The 17,064-nt window shown below is 38.3% G+C and overlaps 3 protein-coding genes and 1 non-coding gene across 16 annotated transcripts; 2 read left to right on the forward strand and 2 right to left on the reverse strand.

Annotated features, from left to right (window-relative positions):
• Window positions 1–779: 779 nt before the first annotated feature.
• On the reverse strand, window positions 780–3,414 carry LOC120008075 (remorin 1.4). Its single transcript, XM_038858585.1, has 3 exons — window positions 2,352–3,414; window positions 2,178–2,259; window positions 780–1,244 (listed from the first exon to the last, which is right to left on the reverse strand). The coding sequence occupies exons 1-3, from the start codon at window positions 3,068–3,070 to the stop codon at window positions 1,035–1,037; spliced, it is 1,011 nt and encodes a 336-aa protein (XP_038714513.1). The 5' UTR covers window positions 3,071–3,414; the 3' UTR covers window positions 780–1,034.
• Window positions 3,415–5,226: 1,812 nt separating this feature from the next.
• LOC120007557 (cyclin-dependent kinase G-2-like) lies at window positions 5,227–11,164 on the forward strand. 8 transcript variants are annotated; one of them, XR_005470187.1, is made up of 10 exons: window positions 5,228–7,517; window positions 8,018–8,153; window positions 8,297–8,385; window positions 8,579–8,690; window positions 8,782–8,888; window positions 8,994–9,162; window positions 9,232–9,352; window positions 9,528–9,605; window positions 10,744–10,829; window positions 10,952–11,164. XR_005470187.1 is itself a non-coding variant. In XM_038857863.1 (6 exons), the coding sequence occupies exons 1-6, from the start codon at window positions 5,788–5,790 to the stop codon at window positions 9,091–9,093; spliced, it is 2,274 nt and encodes a 757-aa protein (XP_038713791.1). In that variant the 5' UTR covers window positions 5,228–5,787; the 3' UTR covers window positions 9,094–9,842. The 8 variants fall into 8 exon arrangements, 1 of the variants encoding a protein (XP_038713791.1); XR_005470185.1 differs by having other exon boundaries at window positions 9,235–9,352; XR_005470184.1 differs by having other exon boundaries at window positions 8,994–9,352.
• An 868-nt stretch (window positions 11,165–12,032) lies between these two features.
• LOC120007558 lies at window positions 12,033–16,503 on the reverse strand. Of its 6 annotated transcripts, XM_038857867.1 has the most exons (8): window positions 15,883–16,498; window positions 14,670–15,068; window positions 14,318–14,574; window positions 13,900–14,056; window positions 13,746–13,796; window positions 12,800–12,895; window positions 12,541–12,598; window positions 12,033–12,290 (listed from the first exon to the last, which is right to left on the reverse strand). In XM_038857867.1, exons 3-7 carry the CDS (start codon window positions 14,378–14,380, stop codon window positions 12,585–12,587), a joined length of 381 nt encoding a protein of 126 aa, XP_038713795.1. In that variant the 5' UTR covers window positions 14,381–14,574; window positions 14,670–15,068; window positions 15,883–16,498; the 3' UTR covers window positions 12,033–12,290; window positions 12,541–12,584. The 6 variants fall into 6 exon arrangements, 4 of the variants coding, with proteins under 4 accessions (XP_038713795.1, XP_038713793.1, XP_038713792.1 ...); XM_038857865.1 differs by lacking the exon at window positions 12,541–12,598 and having other exon boundaries at window positions 14,670–15,198; window positions 15,883–16,503; XM_038857864.1 differs by lacking the exon at window positions 12,541–12,598 and having other exon boundaries at window positions 15,883–16,499.
• Window positions 16,504–16,540: 37 nt separating this feature from the next.
• Window positions 16,541–16,657, forward strand: LOC120008292. Its single transcript, XR_005470419.1, has one exon. It is a non-coding gene; the product is annotated as a U5 spliceosomal RNA (small nuclear RNA).
• Window positions 16,658–17,064: the final 407 nt, after the last annotated feature.

Here is a 17,064-nt window from a genome sequence, read left to right on the forward strand (position 1 = left end):
AGGGAATGGTGAGACTCCAACTTGAGACCTTTATAAGAGAGCTATTCATGGTTCTCAAATATCCAAACAAATTAAAAGCTTATCTGGAACAATTATTATTTATTTGAAATAAGGGTCTTTTAAAAAAATTATGATGCATTTTTTTTGGTTGCATGAAACTCACTCAGTTGCCCACCGATCAATTGATTGGTAAACTCCGGGCCATATGAAAGACCCTATAACTCTCATATGGACAAGTTGATTAGTATGGGAAGATAATGCAAGGTGACGTTCATACACACTGGGTTGAGCAATGGTCTATCTTGCAAATTGCGATAATGAAAACACCCATGAGACTTGAATTCACGACCTCCCGCTTGCGGTCAAGTTCACCATCTCAATCAACGACCCTATGTTAATACCATATAAGTTTGTCTTTTACACATTCAATATGGGTCTACTCGAACAAAAGTTTCTCACACTCAATGTGGGATCACAATGGTATTGCTCCTCATTAATGCATGATCAACAAAAACAGTATCCATTAAAAAATCTAATACTGCCATTATCCGAAACAAGTTGTCCAAATTTACCACTTTAATACGTTGAGGAAAAGATCGATGAAAATTAGCAATAACCCTGATACTCAAGTTTGAGTGTAACCTAAACACTACAGAATCCAGTTTCTTTTCACAATTTCAACTCCACTATATATATATATATATATATATATATATATATATGCACTATCCACTTTCAGATGTCATGAGACTGATTATTGGGTTCTGCTTTTCCCAGACTACATGATCATAAAAATTAGAGAGTTAAAACTTGTACAGCATTTCAAGAGATCAAACAAATTAAATTCATAAAGTGACATTGTTATTGGAACAGTGCTGCGATTGAGCGCCGGCGTCCATTATTGAATTCACCCGACCCGATAGTACTCATTATTGGAACGTCCAGTGCCAAAGTAACGCCAATCCCTAAAACAGACTATGTAATGTACCTTAATCTGTTGAGTTGCGGGTGTTTTAAGTCTTGTTGCAGAGTCGCTACCAGCAGAGGGAAGGAAACTTGAAGGAGAATGAAGAGGGCATGTCACCCGTTCTCCTTATGTAATCTGCCTTTTCAGAAATCTTAACAGCTTTCTCATTCAGTTCTGCCTCAGCGTTCGCTCGCTTCTCTTCCGCTATTCTCCTTGTCGCCGCAAGCTTGTTTGCCATCCTCTCTTGTGCCCTAGCTTTCAATCTCTCTGCCTTTACCTGGTGCATTATTCACAAATCAGAAAACCCTGAAGTCTCTGTATATTATTTCCTATGAATGGTGAATTTGAATCTTTACTCTTAACAGAATGAACCCATGAGCTTAAGCGGTGTCCGAACGTCTAACTATACCCTTATGCCCATTGAGCAATACACTTTATCAAACGGGGTAGTAGCCTAGTTGGCAAGAGTTGTTTCTTCTTCAGGGGGTTGCGGATTTAAGACTCATGAAATGCAAGATTTGCTCATATTTCGTCAACATGGATTGGGGGACTTTGCTTGTAAAGAAATGTGGGCCCAATGTTTCCCTTGCAATTACAAGGGAGGGGGACACCCTATCTAATTATACTAGCCCCCAACCGCTAGTACCCAATCAATGTGGGATTTTGTTTTTAACACTTTCCTATACAAGTGAACCGAGTCATGCCAGGCACAATACGTGGACAAGATAGAGGCCAATGTTCCCCATCAATACCTTGGGCATGCTCCTATACCATGTAAAGAAATGTGAGCCCCAATGTTTCTGTTGCAAACCGGCTTACAATAAGAGGGGGACACCCCATCTAATATACTAGCTCAACAGCTAGAATCCAAGCGATTTTTAACATTACATGATTTTTAACATTGCGTCCCACAGACACTCGCCCAAGGGGGGTTTGCTACGTTGGTCGCCCTATTCATCCCTTCTCAATTGTTTTAGAGAATTTTCTTTTATGAACCATGCACAAGATTCCCACAGTGGGGCAGAACATGCAAGTTGTACATGATTTTTGAACTTATGACCTCCAAGTTTACACTCATGCAACTCTACCACTAGATAACATGTTCTACTGTATTAACATACAAATCACTAATATATTTTGCATTGCAAGCAATAGCATTCTAACATAATTTCCAGAACTATAAATTTGAGACAGAACTAGTGATATATACCTCCATCTTCTTCATTTCCATCTCAGCTCTTCTCTTCTCATGATTTTCCCAGGCTTGAATCTTCACCTCTTCACGCTTGTACCTGAAATTACACAACAAAACAATACACACCAATATCATTATCACTTCCAATATCTGCAAATCACAGAAAACACAATACAAAATAGATTCCACCTTGCCATGTATTTGGCTCTTTCTGCCTCATCCCAAGCCAATGCTCTTGCCTCTAGAGGACTTAACTTCCTAGCTTGTTCTGAATCCTTCCTTTCAGGACCCTTAGTTGCCTCAACAACACCTTGTCCTCCTCCATTTTGAGACCTAACAGGAGTGGAAGATCCAGAAGAAATCGGGCTCCGAGCAGCCGGTGTTGAGGATCTGATAGGTGTAGCTGCTCTTGAAGGCTCTTGGCTTGCAATTGGAGTCATTTCAGTACCCATATCTCTCAAACAAATTGATCTGATTCCACCAGAAGTTGGATTATCTGCTACTGATTTATTGATTCTCCACATTGAATCTTCACAATCAACCTTCTTTGTCTCTGAAAGAGGAAACCCATTTTGCTTTTCATTCTCATCTTCACTGCTTGAGTAGTCCTGCTCCTTCTGTGGAACTGGAGCAATCAGTCTCCGGTCATCGGCATTGGAGTTCCTTGGCTTGTTCTTCTGGTTCTTTTCTCCTCCTCCTCCTCCAACTCTTGACAAACCCACCAGCCATTTCTGGGCATCATCCCATTTTGATGGTGTTGGCTTCCCTAAAGCTGTTCTATGGTGATGATGATGACCTCCATTAACATGGCCTTTGTGAAACTCAAAGTTGTTAATGACTGTACTGGTTGAAGTCTCTGGTGTTGATCCGCCATTGTTGTAACACCCTTTATCCTCTATAGATCTCATTTTTCAACACAGAGCTTGAACAATGTCTGTAGTGCGAGATCTCTGTAAATGTTTCCAAACTAAGAACTCTAAATGGGTTTTGGGAATTCTAGAACCAGGAAAACCCCATTAAAGGTCATCCAGTTAACTCCAACAATATCTGAAACAAGCTTCAAATCAAGAAATAGTGGACCCTTTGAAGGAACTTGTATCTAAAGCCCACTAAGAACTCATTAATGTACATAAAAAATACAGAACAGGAGGCTCAAAACTCAAGCTATAGGAAGCATAGAAGCTTTCGCTATTCATACCCACTAAAAAGATGAACTGAGAAGTCTGGTTTTTTTTTTTTGCAGAGAATAACACTCTTTACTATCATAGATTTCTGAGACTAGTCAGTCTAGAGATGTAGATCCAATGACGTATAAAAAATGCTAAGATTCAATGTTTTGTCAGAACTATTCCAAATATCAAAATGTTGAAATATAAGCACATGATTTATGTGAAATTTTCACATGATTCATATGAAATTATGTACGTCCAACTCAATATTTGGTATAGTTGGGAAAAATACTATGATTTGTAAGATTGCCAGATAAAATAAAAATGATAAAGATCCCAATAATTGGTATCCCAACTACAGAGTTTGACGCATAAAATTGTATGTGTATCATGTGAAACACGTGAAACCTATGAATTCATTTGAATCTTGTATATATAATGCAACAATTGAGATAAACTGCATACATCGTATCACATGAGGAGATTAATAAAAAACACTAACCATTTATGGTAAATTATTTTTTAAAAATTAGCATAAAATTTAACCGTTATTTTCATTGAAAACAGGGAACTTTATATGTATTTAGTTATTTACTTAAACGGAGTCTTGGAGAAATCTAAGTTTGTGCTGCTCCCTAGAGAGAAAGAGAGAGCTGTTTATGGTTTGTCCTTGGAACCGTTACAGAGGGTGGCTATTCCGATGTTTGACACGTGGACGGTGGATGAGGAAGGTGTCAGTGTATCAGGTGGGCCTTGTCGGGCTTTTATAATAATATGGGTTTCTGAGCTTTTTCACGTGTCCTTGAATGGGTCGTAGCAGATATGGGCTTGTCATTGTTGTATATAATTGCGTGTACCCGTTTTTACTGTATTTGGATAATCGACGGTGATGGTGCGTGATCGATCTTCGATGAATAAAAGGCTGGCATAGGGTCCACAAATTTTGGATGTTTTGGGCCTGGGCCCTACAGTGACTATCAATTATGGACCCTGAAGGAGGCTTGACTGGGTCACAAGAAGACTAAACCGGTGATGATTTGCGAACAACAATTTTTTTTTATAGAGCTAATTTTGATAGATGATTAGATTGAAAATCCCAAACCTACTCACATCAAATCCATTTTGAGTTTACATCCGCTTTGAGTTTACTGATTCTCGTGGATATGTAGACTTACAGGATTTTGTTCTTTCTGAACTGTTTCAGTTACTTAGGCCTAATAAAAGGCCTCTTAGTATGGTTGGGTCGTGAATTTTCTTATAAAGCACATAGTTTATACTACTTAGATCCATGAAAAGGCCTCTTACTGTGGTAGGGTTATGGGTTTTCTTATAAATCACATAGTTTTAGTTTGGGCATCCCAAACCGATGAGGGATATTAACACTCCTTGCACTCGTGGGCTAAATTATACTATACTCAACAAGTGGACATGTAGAGGCTCTGATACCAACCATGTTGACAATTCCATTCCTATTCACATCAAAGATATTGTCCACTTGAATTTACCCATAACTATAGTGTGGTAGCATCATGGGTTTTAACAACATAGTTTGGACATTCCAAACCGATGTGGGATATTAACATATTAAGGCCTTGTGGTAATTCATGTGGTTAATTTTGTTTTATTTCAGTTTGGGTTTCTTGTAATGAGCCCAAAGAAAAGAAGATTATATTGCACGGGTTTTGTATTGGGCTACTAGATAAGAAAATGGTTAGAGAATGGAATGCGTGGGTAAATAAAACCTGGGCCTTATGATTATGGCCCATTTATGCACTGATGCAAAATTCAATGAATCATATTTGGGCTTAGCTCAGCCCAAATTAAGAAAACAAAACGTTCCGACAAAGTATGGAGGATCGCGATATTCTCCGAATGATCCCGTGTTAAAAGGAAATAAAAAATCAAGGGCCATCCCGTCGCGGATCGCAGCGCGACCTAAAAGACGCGTTTTCTGTCTCCTCCTCGTCTCTGGTTGCTATATTTTGACTTTCGTCTCTCGACTGGACATCTGTCGCTTTCCCTCCATATCCTTCTACAAGCACTGATCGCCTTCTCTTAGGGTTTCCTCTCCACTTCCGGTAAGCCATATCACGTATGAGAGGTCGATACTCATCGCTCAATCCTCTCGATTCTTAGGGTTTTTTTTCCTTTCCCTTTTTGCTTCATCGTCCCGCGCTTCAATTTTTAGAGTTTCTTCTTGAATATTGTTTAAATCTTTAAATTATTCAAGTGGCAACAGGAGGATCGAGAGTCTTAGATCAATTTAGTTAATTGGTCTGCTGCTTGATTGCTATTGCTTTTAGATATTGTTTAGAGATTCTTTTTGTGAAAATTGAAAAAAAAAAAAGAGTGGTGAAGTGATTGCTTCTGTGATACGGCTAGGGTTTTATAGGTGAATTGGTTGGAATTGGTGTTGGGGGTTTTTTACTTCGTTGAGGTTTTAGTTCACTGAATTTATGGCGGCTGGGAGACATGGGGGTTTTCGTGATAACGAGTTCAGGGGCCGCGAGTCTGGTATTGAGGTGTCGAGAAGGGAATCTGCTTATTCCAAGGAGGAGTATGGTCGGAGCAGGAATGGTGGTAATTCTTTTAATGATAGAAGGGTTCAAGCTTGCGCGGTAAGAGATAAGGGAAGGGTTAGACAGAAAGACCTCAAGGAGAGGGATGTGGTTAACGGTGGATACAGGTCCTCTTCAAGTAGGAGTGATTCAGGCAGCGGTGGTGGTGGACATGAGCCCCAGCAATGTGGTTTTTCAGTTAGAGCTGTTGATAGGGAGCCTGGTGAATTGTCAAGTGAGAGTGGTTCTGATGATGCCATTGAATCTGAATCACTGATTAAAGATATTGAGGCTTTCGAGACTGTTGTGAATGGGATTCGTGCTTCACCTTTGGTGAAAAAGAGGAAGTTTTCACCTATAGTTTGGGATAGAGATGACAGGGAAGTAAGTAATTCATCAACAAGTGGAATTAACACAACTGTGTCAGCTCTTCCTCTACCACCACCACTCCCCAAGGTGTATCGTCAATCGCCTAATGTTGTTCCTGGTGGGGGCATACAAATATCTCCAATTGAGGATAGTGAAACCAATGATTTGCAATTGTCTTCACCAGTTGATCCTTCTGTGGCTTTTAGCGGTGCCCAAGATTCTCTTTCTGGATCCCCTTCGGGTCTGTCCTCTTCTCCAATAAAGGAGCAACAGTGGGAAGTATATCAGGAAGCAGAACAGCTTGAAGATGATGATTATGTGCCAACCCGGAATATTTCATCTTCTAGATGGGCAGCTGAAAACAATTCTCCTATGGATGAAGGTGAAATTGTAGAAGAGCAAATGCCTAAAAGGAAGAAGAAAATGATGCATATAGAGCCCTTGGATGCTGAAGTACGGAGTAAATCTATAACTCCCGAGGCAGGAGAGCCAAAGAGAGAAGGCTCTGGAGAAGCTCGGGCAAGATCATCTGAATCTGATGAACGAGGTGTGCATATTAGGTCTTTGAGTGGGGATGATTGCACTGGTACTGATTTTGAGAAGGATTACATGGACATTGATGAGGAACGCAACAATACTAGTCTTAGCCATTCAGGTACGGATACTGAGGAAGAAACTGATTCTCATGCAAATCCAGAGCCCCCGTCTCCTCCCCAAAGAAGTATAAACATGATTCAGGGCTGTAGAATTGTGGACGAGTTTGAAAGACTAAATAAGATAGATGAAGGAACATATGGTGTTGTATATAGAGCGAAAGATAAGAAGACAGGAGAAATTGTAGCATTGAAAAAGGTGAAGATGGAGAAAGAAAGAGAAGGTTTTCCATTAACTTCTTTGAGGGAAATAAACATTCTCCTTTCCTTTCATCACCCATCAATTGTGGATGTTAAAGAAGTTGTTGTAGGGAGTAGCCTAGATAGTATTTTTATGGTGATGGAATATATGGAACATGATCTGAAAGGACTCATGGAGTCAATGAAGCAGCCCTTTAGCCAGAGTGAGGTTAAATGCCTTATGCTTCAGCTCTTGGAGGGTGTGAAATATCTCCATGATAACTGGGTTCTTCATCGTGATATGAAGACGTCTAACCTGCTTTTAAACAATCGAGGTGAGTTGAAGATTTGTGATTTTGGGTTGTCTCGTCAGTATGGGAGTCCATTGAAACCTTACACACATCTTGTGGTTACTCTTTGGTACAGGTGAGCAGCACTTGCACATTTATTTATTTCCCATCTTGTAGAGTTGATTATCCCTGTTGCCTTGTTTGCTTATCTTTTAATGTGTATGAGATGACATATTTGTTTGACATGATTTTCTGAACTTCTTTACCTATGGGTTTATGGAGATTTTATTTCAAATATTTATCTGCATTTTGGTTGGTATATTTTTATTTTGATAAATTGATTGTAGCCAAAGCCTCTGATTGAAAGCTATCTACATATGCTTAAGTGTGCGAGAAATATTCTCATTATTGGACCTGTTCTGTTTAGTGGTATTGTTGTCTCCTCTTGCATACTGCGTGATTTTCACTGTTTGGCCAGCTATACTTTGGCTTTTTTAGCCAACTATACTTGTGTGCACGTCTGGCTCGGAGTTCTTATCTGATTATAGGTGGCTTTAACATGTTTTCACACGCATTCTCCTTATACATTAGATAATTTTTGAGTGAACCAGTTAATATCCCTTTTGTCATATGCAGGGCGCCCGAACTCTTGCTGGGAGCAAAACAATATTCAACGGCAATTGACATGTGGTCACTTGGTTGTATTATGGCTGAATTATTAGCTAAGGAACCACTGTTCAATGGGAAAACAGAATTTGATCAACTTGATAAGGTAATTAAATTCGCAGTGAAGAAAGGTAAATATATTTAGTAGATATGTACTTTTTGGACTTGAAGTTGCTGTCGTGGCATGATGTTATCTTCTTTTGTATTCTTCACCATTATTGTAACTATACTAAGGGTTTTTGCTCCCAGATTTTTCGAACCCTTGGGGCACCAAATGAAACAATTTGGCCTGGGTTTTCAAAGCTGCCAGGAGTGAAGGTCAATTTCGTCAAACACCAGTAAGTGTGGATTTTTCATGACTCTATAGCTTCCCAAGCCATGATTATGTGCTGATGTTCATATATTGCTGCTGTTTTCCCAGGCTCCTGCTTTGGGTGATCTTGGTCTGGCTGTGTGGCCTCTTTTGGTGATACTTTCAGTGAGATAGTATCTTCTACTTGTTTTTATTAATTGGTGGTATACTCCTTTCAGGTATAATATGCTGCGTAAGAAATTTCCAGCAACCTCTTTCACTGGATCCCCAGTTTTGTCTGACGCAGGATTTGACTTGTTGAGCAAACTTTTAACTTATGATCCTGAGAAGGTAAAGCACTAATTAGCTGTTGGTTCTACGGGTTTTTAATGGTTTTGTAGTGCGTTTAGTGACTTTTATAAATGTCATGGGCATCATGCAGCGGATAACTGCCGAAGCTGCTCTTGACCATGAGTGGTTTAAAGAAGTTCCTCTCCCAAAGTCTAAAGATTTTATGCCTACATTTCCCGCTCAACATGCTCAAGAAAGGTATCCTGACCTTTTTACCCTTGACATGTCTGATAGTTTTTCTTCTCAGGAGTAGCTTTATGTGTTCATTTTGTTTGTCTGAGTCTCTTTTGGGGTTATTAACAGGCGTCTACGGAGAATAATGAAGAGTCCTGATCCTCTGGAAGAGCAACGGAAAAAGGAGTTGCAGCAAGGGGATTTTGGGGCCAGTGGTTTGTTTGGCTAAGCTTTACTGGCAGTGATTTTTCCTCCATGCTTTAGTTTTGACTGTTTGTGATAAATGGACATGGTTGAGGTGAGAGGCATGCATGGAGATGAAATTCACAGTATTCTTTTTCAGACGATCATTCATACTGTTTTTTAGCAGGACAAGTGAATGAAGTGATGATCTGGGTGGAGAATCTATTTGCGTCATCCTATCAAACCAGTGCAGGTTAACTTTGTTGAGCTTAGAAAATCATCTGCGGCACTGCTTGCATTGCAAGGTGTGGCATAATGCCCTTTCTTTTAAAATGGCTGGAACTTGGATATGTAACATATTTTGGTTCTGACATTGTAAACAATTTTTTAAAATTCTGTTTAAATAGTAGAACCTTGTGGACTTTCTGTCCATATCAGTTCTGTATTTTTTTTTTAATGTTCACATTGTGTTTGCAAGAGACCTTTGGTGTGAAGTGGAGAAGACGTTCATAGCTTTTCACTGACGAAGAATTTGACAGTAACCAATGTACTTCCGAGGTAATATATCAATTCGATGTATATGGAATGTTGTCAGGGATCGGGGTTATTATTTCTTCCATGAGGCCATACTGTGAAGGATTTGGTTACAGGAATGAGTGATTTATAATTCTGAGGTATAGTTTTTGCTATAATTCTGTAGTACAGTGTTGCCAATAGAGGGAAAAAAAGGTGGTGTATGTTCTAAGTCAATAAAGTAATGCCAGTTTTTGTTTGAATTGTGTTGATGGAACTAAAGATTCTTGCAGTTTGTGTTCTTTGCCCTTTTAATCAGTTTGATCTAGTGCTGTGTTTTGGGTACATATGTGGTGTTAAATATTATTGGGCAAACTTGTGGTGATACTGGTGCCCTGCTAAAAATACGCGAGAATGCTCTTGTAGCATGAAATATGGCTTCAATGAACATTCATAAAATAAAAAAATAAAAAAAAAGACTTCAATGAATGCTCTGGCTGAGAAGCTAAGTAACATGGTAGAGACTGATCTATATCAGGATCATTCTTTCAGGGACCTTGATGGATGAACTTAAACTATTATACATGCGCTAATTTTTACTTCATTTTTAACTAGTATGTAAACATAAATTGCTGCAAGATCCTTTCTAAAACCCACAAATACATTCAAGGGTAAGAAAATACACATTAAGCAGGTGGATTATATGGAAACTTCTCATTTTCTTGTTGTTGGGGGATTGATGTAGCATATATGGTCATAACTGCACTGTTTCTCAAAAGCTAGGCAAACCCGTGTTATATAATGGATTCTCACTAGTTGTAAATTGTAATTGTAGATGGCTCACTTCTGTTGAGAGGGTGTCAAATCAAATGAGCAATTTGGTCTTAACCTTTGTTTCTATGTTTCCATTCATAGCATGAAAGAAGGGTGAAAAACTTCAAATTATGAAAACAAAGTATTTGAATTTGGACTAATGTTGTGCTTGCTAAATATAGGAATTCGTTAAGTACATCATTTTTTAATACTTGTGTTATTCATTTAGTTCAATCACTTATAACTTAAAAGTGAAGAGGCCAGCTATTTGCAATTTTTGTTCTTTTCTGTGCTGATGGTATGAGAAAATTCAAACCTTTTAGTAGTTCCCAGAAATTTTTTATGACATCGTCTGCGAATGTCACTGCAGCATCAAAGCAAGCAGGTTGAGGCGGCTCCCTGCATACTGTGGATTTTATAGAACTTCCAATTAGGTGTTATCCAGGCTCGCTAGAGGTACTATACATGGTTTGTTATAATTTGTTGAAATGAAATAGTTGGTCTGTTCAGATTTGATGTAGTGACTTTTTTTTCATGCATTAGTTTAATCAGTAACTTGTGTGGAATTGTACCCGTAGGTTTCGTTCATCTACAAAACCCCAAGCATCTTTGTAGATGAAACGCTTCAACCCCTCACCACTACAGTTAAAACTGGTGGAGGTGATTAATTGAGCTTGTTCAGTTCTTTTCGCAGTCTAGTTTTGGTAATTTACTAATTTTAGACTTTCTTTTATGAAATGAAATGAAATGATACTCATTTGAGATTGGTATTCAAAAGTGATTTCTGGGAATGGTTTTTCGTTAGTTCTTTATGTTTATGAGTAGTTTCTTTCACCATCTTATTTTTATATTGAAAAGTTCTTTGTTTTATTTTTTAGCACATGTTCTGGATGTTGCTGTTTGGTCAGTTTTACTATTATAAACTGTGGTGTTGCATTTTATTTGCCTTGGAAAGTTGTCAAGATGGTAGTTGCGGTGAAGAGGTGTTCTTTATTGTGCTAGCATTATGACTTGCAAACATATTATTTTCATCGATTCTACTTGAGAATGAATTTTGGCCTTTTTCTTCCCTCCCTGTCCTCTCTTTCAAGGAACATCACCATTTTTTTGGCTTCTGTCCTGCATCAGATTGGTCGTGTCTGCCATCACTTTTGGGGAAAGTGGCTATGGCCTTGATAAATTTACCCAAAAATTGAATTGTTCAGATTTCTTTTGGAATGAATTCTCTGTTGTATTTCTGTTGGTATTGCATGTCCTTTTTCTTAATGACTCTGGCATTTTGTGCAATTAGTGTTTGGTGTATAGTTGGCTTAAGGAAAGCTTCTTTTGATCTTTTTTCCATTTGACGAAAGCTATTATGAACGAATGCACTTTGATAGAGCAAGTGAGCAACCATAAATGTTAGTATTTTTTTTTTCTTTCATCATTTTGTCATAGAATAGAGGAGTGTGCGGGGGAGGGGTGAGATGTCATGACCATGGGCTCTCTCTGACTGAGAACATCATTCTTGGTGGGATAGGAGGGCATGCCTTGATTAGAATGATGGTACTTACATAGCTTTCTGTGGGTAGTGGTGGCGACGGGCCTTTTGCTACTTAAAGAAGAGCTTTTCCACTATCAAGTAAGGTGGCCAGGTTGAGGTTGGTGTATGCTTCCGGATGAGCCTAAATATACAAATATTTTATTATTTGAATATTCTGTAGCATAGTGAAACATCATGCATTTCGATATTGGTGGGGTGGGGGGTGGATGACCCTCGTTATTTAGTGGGCAATATAGCCATGCAGGCTTGCTAGTAAGTAAAACAGCGTTTGTATCTTGTAGCATTTCCATAAGCGCACAATCGGTCCACTGTGAGTTGCAACAGTTGGCGCCTTGCAAGTTCCAACGCTCCTATGCACCATTTGGGTGGCGATCCTGAAAATGTTTTCTTGATCATATGATGTTTGGTGTGGAAAATAAAATTAGTCAAACCAAATTTATAATAAGTAACTGAAAATATGATACTAAAAAATGGAAAACAGCTCCTTATTTTAGAAGTTGTTTTCCCTCAACAATGAGTTTTTCATGTCAGAGGATTTTTTTTTGCTCAATGTATGCATGACGCACAAATATATGCATTAATGGGAATTAGAAAGATTGTTATTAGAAAATATACTGAGCATACATTTATTTGTGTACTAGTACACAATAATCCATTTCAACACTGATCTAAAACGGCGCGCGTGCACACAAAATATATATATATATATTAGCGGCGACTAAATGATGTCACGGAACTTCGCTTCCGTCACAATAAAATCTATGGTGCTGCGGACGTCGCTGTAAAAAACTTTTAGTGGCGACTAAATGATGTCAAAAAATGCTGTAAGATCATAGGATTTCTGGGAGCATCATATAATTTGCTTAGGCAAAAAATGATTTACCTGGCCAAAAAGAATCACCTAGAAGTTCGAGGTCGCCCGTAGTGCACAGGAAAAAGAAAAAGAAAAAGTTTCCTTCGTATTCTTGTTTTCTTCTAGCTTAATGAGAAAATCAAAACACAATCATTCAATTTATACCAAAAAGAGTCATAAATCATTATCGTTGTTCAAAGCTTTAAATCCTAAATGACTAGCTTATGTAATGTGATGCTCATCCAATATTTCTCGACTCATAAGAAAATAAGAAACTCAAGTGCTCGACTACAAAGATCATGTGCATTTCATAATCAGCCAAGTATATCAGCAATGATGCGCAACTATCACAATGGGGGTCACCTCACATAAGCCTAACCTCTTCCTTTGTTCGTTATAGGGGACTCGAATGAACATTACATGGACATTGTAATTGCATAAGATACTTTTCATAAACCTAGGGTGTTTAGGAACCAGTTTTACGTTTAGGGTGGAACTTTGACCTCTGCTCTCAATCTCTAGTTCTCTACAATGCACAAGGTCATGCACCTCCAACTCCAAGGCCAGAATTGATATTGCTGCTTCCTAGATACTAGAGTTTAATGCTTGCCAATAGGCTCTAATCATTGCCCTGCTCTTACTGAAATAAAAATTTTAGAATGTGATTTGTAACATACTATGGAAAGAACAATACTTGTTGACCCTTTTCTCCCTTGGTCCCCTTTCCATTTTTTGTGCTCCATAATGGATGAGTGCAGTTGATTTGTAGACAACAATGCATTATTACATGCTTTAATCATTTGATTTGTTCCTTCTCTCGCAATGTTGAATTTTACGAAAAAAATTAGAACTCACAAATATGTGCCAACATCAGTGAAAGTTAATCAACTTAGAAGTGATGTGATGCATCATGATGCTTAATATGGTATGCAAAGAGGGAGTCAGAACTCATACAGACGAAGATACGAATTCTTACCAAAGGCATGCCTCTTGTGATATGAGGACATGTAAGAAGCCAAACGTGAATCTGTAGGCATTGAAACATAGTCGAGTGACACCAAATCACTTTCAGAATAATTTATGTGAAGCGAGTTTGGAGAACTGGCAGCTTCCATGTTGCCCACACTCACTGTTTGAAGTTCTCAGTTGAGATGCATCAGCAGGACAGCATGCTGCTAATGCATGCCATCTACTTGCTAGAGAAGTAATGTTTTGTGCTCTATGGGATATTTTTGTTGCAGTATGTATGGAAATAATTATCCCAATGACCTGAACGACGGAGGAGACCTGAGAAGTTGGCAAAACAATTACAAAACCAAATATTTATTGAATAGAAGTATTCAACAAATGGTGTGCATAAAAAAAAACTGTTTGGTCATTTTGCAATTAAGGATCCTATACAAGATATTTGTGCCCCACATCTGAGAGAATGCCTCAGAGGCTCAGATACATATAGAAGCCATTGAAAAAGGGACCTGAAGGACTTAAATTCACAAATATGATTTGTCTGAAAAGGTGCAAAGAAGAAATGAGTAGTGAAGGACTTACCGCAAAATACCACCATTTATGGCAGTAATTGTTCCACTGTACGCAGTGGTCAGGAATAGTCATGAATTGGCTAGCTGTGACAACCAAGAACTCTAGAAGATAAATTCGGAATCTACGGCTTATCTTAGAGAGATGATATCTTAGGTGGACATGTTCCTCCGTAAGCACTAAATCATCAGATTCCCTTTCCAGGAGCTTTGCACAGTCATCGAAGTGAATAACTTGCAGGTTGCAGACAAAGTGAAATAAGGTGCTGGCTGTAAGAAATATTGAACTTACATAAGTGATAAGTCCAGGATAAGATCAAACCAAATATGATTGCAATAGATTGTCACCATGATTCATTACGTACGTATAAACCACGGATAACTTCACACGAAACCCTTTCGAATGAAACATGGTACTGACCACCATATAAGCAAGCGCATGGATTCCTGTGGCAAGAAATTATGTAGAAAAATTATCTTACTACCATCTAATATGGAATCTCTAAAATAGATGGTCATAGATCAAGCTATCTGGTATATTTCCTGGACTAACTCTTAAATGATTTTTTTTTTCTTTTTTCGATAACAAACGGTATTTCAAATATTGCAAAAGAAAGAATGACAACTCAAAAGATGCAAGATAATCGGAATGAAAAAAGCTACTTCCCTTTGGGCTTTGGGCGCTATAATCCTTGATCTTCATCAATATCACATAACCCAGAATTGTTGAGCATATGCCAGCCATGTGATTAACTTCAAAATTCCTGAATTGAAATGAAATGAAAAGAGGCATTACTGCATTACAGACTCACATTGAGTCTTCCAGATTCTCATGATCGAAAATGATGACTTCTCCTCTTCTTTAATCAGTAATCAGGACATGGTGAATCTAAGCTGTATCAGAAGGAAGACGAATTAAATAGTCTTTTTGGGACTCATCACGCTTTCCCTTTTAAGCTCGATTATAAAAGAGAAAATATTTGGTACTGGGAAGCTCTTTACATAGGATCTCATCTTTTGCAAAGTTCTAAGTACTACAAGTCTACAACATTAACCTAAGGTATTTAGTTCGATTCACCAAATTTGGAAACAGACCAATTAACCTAAGATATTTAGATTGATTCTCCAAATTTACCAATGAACTCAACTAAGTTAAGAATTCTATTCATTTGTTTGCAACAAAATATAAGAAATTCCGAACTCTAGTTTCAAAATTTTGTCCCAGCAAAGAGCAATTATCATAGATGTGTTGATCTTAGCATATGCAGATAATGAATAAGCTGATGCCAACACGAAAGGCTACCCTTCCCAAAGCCGATGCCAATATGCAGGTTTTGGAAAATAGCGATTCATGAAAATCTTAGTATTGATGCACACAGTGCCAACAATTTGCAAGAAACACTACATGGAATAAAAAATATATATATAAACAGAATTAGAGTTCCTAGTGAATGACAATTCAATCCCCCATATCTTCATATATGTGGCATTCTTGAATCAAGAAACAATAAATTCGCATCAATTAAGCATGAAAACAACTATAGACGCACATAAAAACGCATAAGCTCCAAGACTCACCGAAATCTGGAAAAAATAGAGGCAGCCGTAATCAGTCCATGTGACCGCTACTACGAATCTACGATCAACAAAGAGAAACTTCCTGATGCCACGATATCAAGCTCGAAATCCTTTATGTGATGGTAGTCGCAACCGTCACAATTCGGGAACTCCAGTATCACAATCGGCAGTGCCACTCCTACCAGCACGACAACAGTCCAAGATAAAATGAAGCTCAGAGAATATTGATTGAAGCCGAGAAATGTCGAGAAGGTTTCCAGCCTCCGAAGATTTCGATCGAGATCAGTTCCTTCATCGCCCGTTACGTCCTCTTGACGATTAACTTGCTGAGAATGGTTTGATTTCTGAAGGAGAGGAGTCCGCAGGGGAGGTTACGCTACTTCGATGTGATGCTTTCCCATGAAAGTAAAGCCTCTCGATGGAGCTCCGATCGAGCAATTCCAGATAAAATCTTGAGTTCGTTGATGGAAGAGATATAATCATGTCAATCAAACCGTAGACGCATAGCTGAATGGGAGAGCGAGCCGTTTATCTATACAAAACAAAACGGATGGAGTTGTGTCGTTTGGTGTTTTAAAGTCCCACATCGAAAACATTTAAAACAGAGACCAGTTGGGTTTGAATAAAAGTATGAAGAGTACCCCTTGTAAAATCACGCAGCCGCGCGGTGCGCACATAGCGAACTATTCTTTCGCCTTTTACTAAAGAATACCGTGTGCGCGCCGCTGATAGCGGCATACGCTTTTTTTTGGAGGGTTTCACCGTTAGGTGGCCCCGCAAATCTAGTATAAATATTTCCTTGGGCTTTTTTATGCTTTATCGCTTTTTCTATGGGTATATAATAAGTATCAAGGCCCATTATCTATTGGTACGTCGGTCGATCCAACGGAAATTTTTAATTTAATTTATATCATTGGGGAAGTCATTTTTTGTATGTTTATTTACCCATGTTACCTAGGTTATTAATTTTGTTAAATATGTTCAATATCTTTATAGGTAATTTCACATGAAAATATTCTGTTTAATAAGTATATTTTATATTTCATCTATAACATAAATCAACAAGTGTTTTTTTTTTTTTTTTTTTATGACTGAGAAAATCACAGCCGAACAATCATTTTATGATTCCTAAACTAGTTTTAAACCTCGAATAACCGCCCCTGAGCTAAAGCTCAGTGTGAG

This window comes from Tripterygium wilfordii, chromosome 10 (assembly GCF_013401445.1).
Source record: "Tripterygium wilfordii isolate XIE 37 chromosome 10, ASM1340144v1, whole genome shotgun sequence".
Classification (NCBI taxonomy): Eukaryota; Viridiplantae; Streptophyta; class Magnoliopsida; order Celastrales; family Celastraceae; genus Tripterygium; species Tripterygium wilfordii.